The sequence below is a fragment of the Lepisma saccharinum genome, chromosome 29 (assembly GCF_977018435.1).
Source record: "Lepisma saccharinum chromosome 29, izLepSacc3.1, whole genome shotgun sequence".
NCBI classification, from domain to species: Eukaryota; Metazoa; Arthropoda; class Insecta; order Zygentoma; family Lepismatidae; genus Lepisma; species Lepisma saccharinum.
Window position 1 is genome coordinate 22,927,939 of NC_139257.1, and position 9,301 is coordinate 22,937,239.

Sequence of the window (9,301 nt, forward strand, 5' to 3'; positions counted from 1 at the left end):
CGTCCTTTCCTCTTGTTGCCTCTTGAGGGTAGCGGAACGGCCTGTCTCTTCGCTTTTGTCGGCTGCAGAAAAGATGTCCCCTGCAATATACACTCAACTGCAACGCTGTCAGTTAACTTATTTAACAATGTTGTTATTTTATTGAGAAAAATATTTTTAATTTCTTTACATTTGCTGTTACCTGATAACCTCTTGGTGTTACCTCTGCTGATAACAGACCTCCTTTATCAGTAACCAGGTTTATTAAAGGTTCAGGAATTTTAAATAAATTCAATTCCGGTCCAGGGGAGAAAATCAGCAAGCGTAAATGGATTCTGGACCGTAAAGAACCTTTTCATATTTAAAGCATTTCAATTCGGTCCAGGAATTTTTTTTTCCAGAATGAATTTCAATTCGGTCCAGGAACCTTTCCCCCCGCATCAATTTAAATACGGTCCAGGAACCTTTTTTTCAATGAAACAATACGCAACTTGGACCGAATTTAAATTGTGCGAGAAAGAAAGTTCCGGTCCTGCTTGGGAACCCAATAGAACCCATTAGAATTTATGGGTTCGTGGCCCTTGAACAACACTGTCAGTAACATAACCAGATATTTCACATATTTTTCCTACTTTGTTTTTTTACATGAACAGAACTTCATGGCTCATTAGCTTTGTGAGGACCAGGATCTGCCAAGCACAAACGGATTTTTAATTGGGTGAGGCGTGATCAGCGCATCGAGTCCTATCGTCGCTGTTTTCTGTCTTTCAAGACCTGAGCCCGATACGTAGTATTTTCTCGTAGCTCCACAATTGTCCCCAAGACGTTGGGCTAGCACTTAAATTTTATGAGGTCCCACCAGGAATCGAACCCGCGACTTCTCGCACCAAAGGAGAGAGCGCTAGCCCCACGGTCCAGCTGGAGCTACTGCTTTTACAGATCCGCTGTTAATTTTCATGGAAAGCTTTGTGTGTGTGTTCAACTAGCAACACTGGTTTTCCCATCATACCGATTCCAAATACAGATCTCGCCACGAAAACAGTCCCCTTGCCTTCTCCACACTCCTGGCCATCCAGGGTTGCCACGCTTCTGCTAAGCTGCTTAGTCTACACTTCGCGCGTTGTACGTATGCGGTTGATTTCGTCGGTTGAAATAAGTGATGTGCCGTAGACTATAAGTTTACGTCTATATGCGTTGTCTACACGTAATCTACGCGTAGATTATATTGGGTTGTAGTTTACATAGTCTACGTAGACAATCTAAAGTGCATTAAAATTAATTTTCAAGGGTTTCATGAAAGGAAAGTGAAATTTTCAACTACACTATCTACCAAAAAGTAATTGGGTACCTAATTTAGTATCTAATTTGAATCATTTAGTATCTAATTTGATTCGTGTGGCCTTCATATTGTTCCTTGAGCAAGAGAACCACTTGTAAAAGAGATGGTGCGTAGTGCGGAGTTACCAGACTTTGATAAGGGCATAATCGTGGGCTGCCACCTCAGTGGGCTGTCTAGCACGGCCATAGCCGCAAAGTTAAACAGGCCCAAATCAACAATAGCATTCGTGCTTCGTAAGTGGAAGGTGCATGGACATTGTGACAATGGTGAACGTTCCGGGCGTCCAAAAAAACTGACTAACAGAAATCGGAGAACTCTAAAACTTGAAATTGTTAAAAACAGGACACAGCCGATGGCTACCATCAGACGGGACTTTACGGCAGCAACAGGGGCATCGGTTTATATTGGAACATTGCGAACAGAGGCCCACCAACTCGGATATTCCGGAAGAGCAGCGGCACATAAGCCGCATATCACCAAAGTGAATAAAGCTCAGCGTCTCAAGTGGTGTTTGGACCGTCGCAACTGGACACTGGAGCAGTGAAAAGAGGTTCTGTGGAGTGATGAGTAGAGATTCACAATGTTTCGGTCTGATGGACGTGTATGGGTGTGGCGGCTACCCAGGGAACGGCTTCTACCAGAGTGTATAGTGCCTGCAAGGAAATTTGGTGATGGTGGAGTAATGGTGTGGGGTTGTTTCTATTACTACGTTGTGGGACCACTGGCGGTTGTTCGTGGCACAATGAACTCACAGGCATACTGTTCAATACTAGACAATGAAATGCTTCAAACCTTGTGGCGTTTTTACGGAATGGACCCCTGTTACTTCCAGGATGACAAAGCTAGGTGCCATGTTTCGGAAGCTACTATGCAGTGGTATACCAACAATAATGTTCACCGATTGGTCTGGCGTACACAGAGTCCTGATCTCAATCCCATAGAACACCTTTGGGATGCATTGGACCGGCGTGTGAGGTCTCGGGAGATGCGGCCAAATTCCATTGTCCAACTGAGTGAGATATTGGAAGAGGAATGGCGACTTATTCTCATGGACTTCTTCCACAAACTAGTCGAGAGCATTCCTGACAGGTGGCTGCTGTTATAGTACCAAGAGGTGGCTCCACGAGGTTCTAACAGGGTTCGCACCACCAGACAACCATTTTGTACAGGTGCCCAATTACGTTTTGGTAGATAGTGTATATTGGTTCCTAACGAAATGAAAAGAATCCTATTTACAACAAAATTTCTCTTCTCTTCTATTATCAACTATGGAAGAAGATAAATAGTATGCAAAAAACAACAATAGATGGCAGTCGTGAGGCAAGAGTGGTCCTTTTCCCATAAAACAATACAATATTTCCTATATTAGGTTTCTTCCTAGGTGAGAAATTGTTCGAATTTGGAAGAAAGAGTATGAAAAGTTCTTTTCACACATCAGCAACTGATACGCAGTATAATTTTCTTTTAATTCCACGGCGCTCTTCGCTAAGTTACTACCTTTAGCCATGTTGTTTACATAGATTACGTATTCTACGTATATAAAATAGTCTACGTGTAGAATGTAGACTATCGTTGTTTACGTGTAGACGCTCATCACTGGTTGAAATCGTTCCTCATTGGCAACACTGTAGGCGAGCAGCGCGATTTTGATTGGACCGTTTTCGTAGCTTTAGCTTTAGTGTTGCCAGGTGTTTAAGACAGGCGTGTCCCTCGAGCCAAATCGGTGGGGTATACTCATGGAGCTAAGAAGGGGGAGGAGCAAGCATTGTGCGATTTTTCTGAAGCCGGGTCACGTGACAACCGGACAAGTCAGACCAAAACATTCGAAGACGCCGTAAGAAAGCATGTAATTTTGTGTACTTTTGAATAAGATTTTGGAAGCAATGGTGCCTGCTCAACACACGGCTGTACTAACAGAAGCGACAGGAAACCTGAAGGAATAATATTCCATAAGCAAATTACGCTAGTTATAGTTTGTTTTGTAGTATTTAAGTGTAAAGTAAACCTCGAGCTTGTGTTTGTAGTTGGAGCCAACTTCCATGCTCCTTCCAGCCCGCGTGCGCTTGCAGCAGCCGATGCGATGTTCTTCTGTCTGTGAAGTCATTGGTTGAAGTAGTGCGCGCAGTATGCGGCCATCTTACTCAGACCATAAGCTCCGCCCAGTGGCTTCAAAACGAAAGCAAGGAGTGATACGAGACTGCAGGCACCTGGATATATTGTTTGACCAGCTATGGAAGAGCTCCAGTTGGCAAAGTGCATAGAAAAAGGGGAAGTTCTTGACAGGAAGGCAGGTGGGAGAACGGCGTTCGCGGTTGCACGTTGAACAGTGTTGCCAATCTGTGAGGATGCGTATCCACCAGAACGTTACTAACTTTTAACATGGAAGAATAGTAGGTAAATAATTGTAGTTTCACTTATAGGGGTATCGTCATAATGGGGGTTGGGGGTCGCGTCCTCTCCAAGATTTTGGCAAGAAATAAAACAGAAAGAACAAATTTGCGGGTTATCTTCGCCATTTGCTTCACTGCGAATTATCTTAACAGTCGCCTCTGATACGCCCGTGTTTGCACTCGCACGTTTTGTAGCCTGAGAATTGGAATCAGAGAGTGGCTTTCTAATGGTTCTTTTTCGTAGAATGCAAGCACATTGTGCACCATCTGCTTGCACGCGCTGCATAGTGGTTTAACACCAGAATGTTTAGACGGTCCTGCCTCCATCATTACAAAGCACATGCAGAACTCTGCACAAACACACTACACACACACACACACTACACACACACACACACACACACAAACTTCACGTCTTTCCGCGTTTTGTTGCAAACACGCCGCCCCACGGCCAGAGCACTTATGTGTCAATATTCTCAGGTTGGCAACATTGCTCTCTTTCCCCACGTGACACTAGCGCTTCAGAGAAGCGGCTCAGCGAACTCCCCCAATTTACGAATGGACTCGGCTACTTCGGCCATGCGCAGAAAACTCAAGAGCTCTCTGATCGCTGGTCAAACAGTATGCCCCATCAAAACCCTTGAACACGCCACAGAACACACGAGACAGATACGTCACAGTTACGTATGTGCAATGCGCTGTGGATTCTAAGAAAATTTCTACAAGAAATGTATCCAATTTGTCTTGGATACATTGACTACGTGACAATCATACGACAGTCGATGATTTTTGCCCCATCTTCCCCATTTTCGCCATCAATTCATGCGGAAATGAATCTATTTGACACGTCAAAGAAAAACTCGCTTCTCTTCGAAGAATTCTCCAACAGATGGCATTTGTATTCAGCATACAGTAAAGAGAAGAAAAGAAGATGCTTTTGCGAATAACAAAGTCATAACAGGAAAACTTCAAGCTGTGACAAATATTAGCTTCCTGATCGAATCGAAGAACCAGGGAAGAAACTTGTGGACCCGAATAACATGTTATTTCCACATACTTCCCCAAGAAGAAAACGTTGTGATGAAGTGCAACACTGAATCAGATGTTGACGTCTGTTTCATTTACACTTCACAACAATTGACAGATCACAAACAAATCGCAATACAGTTTACATCACTAGAGGCCGGATTTATATGTAATTACATATTCCATTCCATTCTACATACCGTACATACCTACAACAAGAAAATGTCAAAGAATTATGAGTAAATATGCGATATCACCCGAACGGATTTCTTCAAATTTACAGGAGAAACTAGTTACTGAAATCAGTTTCTGTAGCATTGTCGAAGTTCTTCGAGGTATTTTCTTTCGCGGAAAGTGAAACATTCACCATAGAATGCTGCAGAACAAGAAATAATCACTTTTTTTATGTAAGGAACTTGCATTTTCTGTAAAGCGACAACATTATGCCCTTGTTTCCATTATGTACCTGCAGATGGTGTGAGCGTCGAAAGTCAAATGGTCCGTGGGGCTATCGTGAATGGTTTTTGGGGCTATCCGTCTATGGTTTGTGATGACATAATGAACACGAAAGTAGGTATTTTTCGGTTAAGAATTTTGAAACACTGCATACCCACTCCCAATCGACAAAACACAAGCACGACGCGCGATGATTCATGACGAGTGCACGCGATATTGTCTGTTACCCAAGCGGAACAAGGAAGACAAATAATGACTCGTAATATGAAAACTTGACACTATTTTATGGAAAAAGGCATAACTTCACCTTAAAGAATCTTCCGCAATGTAGAATAGGTAAGTATAAATGCTAAAAGTAATGAAATAAACGAGTGAGAGGTGTTCGGGCTATATCGCATAATTATCGAATTATGTAACTGACATGATCTTGCATAAGATTTATGTTACACATTTTTACATATTTGTCGGGATATTACATATTTTACATATTTGTTAATTTACTTTACATAAAACAACATATTTCGGCAATTTTTTCCTATCTTGATCCTTTTTCCTTTATTTTCGATCTCTGAAACATGATGAAGAAAATTTGTGTCATGTGATGTCATATTTTCTAATCAATGAGATGCATAGTGCTTACGGTCACCTAAAATTGACCGACAAGTTGATAGACAGGATGAAACCAAGAAAAATACGGGAACTGTTATTTATCGAAAGATGCTGGAGTTTCTCTCCCCTCCCTTTTCTGCTTACATATTTTTGTTTCGCTTTTAGGATTAGCCAAAGCAGCTAGGAACTTGGACAAGAAAGCTACTTTCCTATACGTAGCGAGTTACACAATATGTTTCCTTGTACAAAAGTAGCTATGTATTTTCATCCGCTTTTTCTATCTGTAGACGCTTTTTTTTACAATTTGTTTCGAAAGTTACTAGGAGTTCTCTTACATATTTACATATTATACAATAATCTGCGACGTGAAAAGTAATTAAAAGTTGACAAAATCGGTTTCTTAAATATATACACGTTGCTGTGCTTTTTTGAGTTTATACCCTAAATCTCATACAAATTTTAATTTGACAACTTAAGTCCTTAAAATTATGTTGAATATGTTGAAATAAAAAAAAAAATCTAGCAAAATTCTTGAAATTTCTTTTATAGCCGATTATTATTAACATTACATATTCTTTGATATTACACATTTGGGTACATATCCTTTTGATAATACATATTTTATCAATTATTGTTACATATTTATGTACATATTTTGTACTTTTATATTACATAAAAATCCGGGGAATATAAATCACATACAAGTCTGTTGAGTGATGTACGAGGTCAGTGGTGCCAACTTTTGGGTGGTTCAAGCCCAGTTAATGATTTGCTGTGTTATTATTATTATGTATTTGTAATCGTGATTTGTAGATTGTTTATTGTAATCAGTAAATAACAGATTAAAAAACAAATAAGTGAGGATGCATTGTTAGTGTCCATTTAATTTGTCTCTCCTACCAAGGACGTATTTATGGGGGTCCAAGTGGCCCTGACCCCCCTCTTCGAAAGATTTACTAAGCACAAAAATTAAATAATAATTAAATTTAGCATGTATTGTATAATTGACGTTTTTTTATTTCCGCCGTCCAGTCTCTTGTGGGGAAAGTAACAACTTTCTCCTATAGTCGACCAGTGTATGAGACCGGTGTCCACTCTTCGTCATGATGAAAATAACGTTACGGTAATGTAACCGAAATATTATACAACCTGATGGAAATGTATCTGTAATATTACATGTTCCTGTACCTTTTGTAATGCTATGTTATGGTCGCGAACATTTCTATATTACTCTAACTTACGTAAAACATTACTGCAATGTTACAATGTTTCACAAGTTCCGTATTAGCAACGTACCTGAAACCATGTTGTGCTGTAAAGGCAAGTATATTGATTGAAGGATTTGTTGTTTTAGGTCCGCTTTATGCACAGTAAGGCTAATCGGGACTGGACCTACAGTTTAAAGTGGGATCCGAACCACTATGTGCCTCCACCAGGTATCGAACCCGGCACACCTTGATTTCATGACCACGGCGTATTGGCAGGTGTATGAACATTTAATTTTCATGGGGTGATCGTAGAGAGAAGACACCGATGACGTCAAATATCTTGTATGGATTAGTACTGTACCATAAGCAAATAAAGGTCACGCATACATTAGTCTTTTGGTACAAATATAAACAATTCAACTTATGTCGAAAAATATACATGCAATTTCTATGCAAATTAGAAGGATTTGCGGGAGGGGTGGATAAAGTTTCACGGCGCTGAGATAATTAATTCGCACTAACTTTTGCAAAAGCAAAAAAACCTGATTTGTTTCCACACGAGAGAAAAACCTGCATACGCTATTTCTCGGTAAGCTTCCCTACATGAGCATTGAAACATCTGGGGGAGAAATTTGTACCGTTACACTGATCAAGTGTTGCAACAGAGCCATTCTTTTTTTGGTCATTTTTTTAGAGCGATAGAACGTGACGGTGAATGTTATCCATCATTCTAAAGTAAATGTTGAAACTCGATCCAGAAGTTATCTTCAAACGAGCTACGTAGATGGGTATCCATTCATGCAAGACACGTATATATTTCACACTCCAATGAATTTGAGATGAGTTGTAGTCTCTCTCTTTTTTATTAATACCTCTACAATTGCTGACAGCCATGATGTCTGATTTCTAAATTTAAAACTGTGTCTGTGTGGCTGTTATAAATTCATTCGTTCATTATTATCTGCTTCAATGTCCATGTTTTCCGATGTACTTCATATCACCACAGGCTCCACTTAATTTATACAGGGTAAGTCAAAATAAGTTTCCCGATTTCAATAATCTTATATTTATACAGGTTGATTCATAATTATCTCCGGGGATTCGAACGTTTAGTAGAGTACAAAAACTATAACACATACAGCAAAAGATGCATATCAGTATATAATGAATCTCTCCAAGTTTCCACTCGTAACTGGTCCCGTCACGAAATTGTAATTTTGCCGCTAGGTGGCAGTATAACGCAGTATAACACAAACATGGCGTGCACGGGTAAACACAAAGCGATCTGTAACGTGCACAAGTAGGCAAATGCTGCCTTTGCTACCATATCCAATGTGTCACTACGTCTTCTGTCTATGGTACGGACGATTACGACTACATTGTAATATTTCTCGGATCCGTGGGAAAAAAACTGATTTATTAATACGGGTCATGGATTTCGACGCTACTGAGGTGGCAACAATGATTTGAAGATATGCAGCCTGTATAATAAATCTCTTAATATATTTGTAGATGTGTTTGATAACTATACAATTCTACGGGACCACCCTGTATGTGGGTAAGTGAGTCTGTAAAAGTAAACGTGGTGTATTGTTTTTTGTCGCTTTTCTGCCACTTTTGTTTAATCGCGACGATGATAATGAGTGATTGAAGGATGACATTGATGAAGGGACACTCAGAAAGAACACCCATTCCCAGGTCGAGAATCGAACCCCGAGCTTCGTAGCACGCTGCGCTAAACGCAGTGAATCTAAGGACAAGTTAAAGGAAGGCAGTGCAAAAGAGAGAGCATGAAGAAAATGCTACAAAGTGTGAAAACGGTTTAGTTTACATTACGGAAATATATAAAGTCATAGGAAAAGGGGAAATATTCAGCTATTTGCAATGTAAGAAATGAAATCAGAACAGGAAAGTTTGAAACGTGAAAATTGAATGACATTGAGGTATAGATAATCGAGAAGCAACTTTAAGCATATTAAATAGAGAGAGAGAGAGAGAGAGAGAGAGAGAGCGAGAGAGAAAGAGAGAAAGAGAGAGAGAGAGAGAGAGAGAGAGAGAGAGAGAGAGAAATATCAAAGGTTAGGAAGCATGTTTCAAGGGAAAGAGAAGAGAGAGAGAGAGGGGGGGTCAAAGAAGATAAGAGAAAGATAAAGAGAGAGAATTTAAGAAAGAATAACACAGAGAGCGAGAGAGAAAGAAGAGATAAAGTAATACAATGTAGAAAGATGATGAGAAAACTCGAGAGACAGACACAGAGAGAGAGAGATATGAGAGAGAGAGAGAGAGAGAGAGAA

General features: G+C 40.1%; 1 protein-coding gene across 1 annotated transcript; it reads left to right on the forward strand.

Annotated features, from left to right (window-relative positions):
• The first annotated feature begins 1,421 nt into the window (after positions 1–1,421).
• On the forward strand, positions 1,422–1,862 carry LOC145981432 (uncharacterized). Its single transcript, XM_083114666.1, has one exon. The coding sequence runs from the start codon at positions 1,422–1,424 to the stop codon at positions 1,860–1,862; it is 441 nt and encodes a 146-aa protein (XP_082970792.1).
• Positions 1,863–9,301: the final 7,439 nt, after the last annotated feature.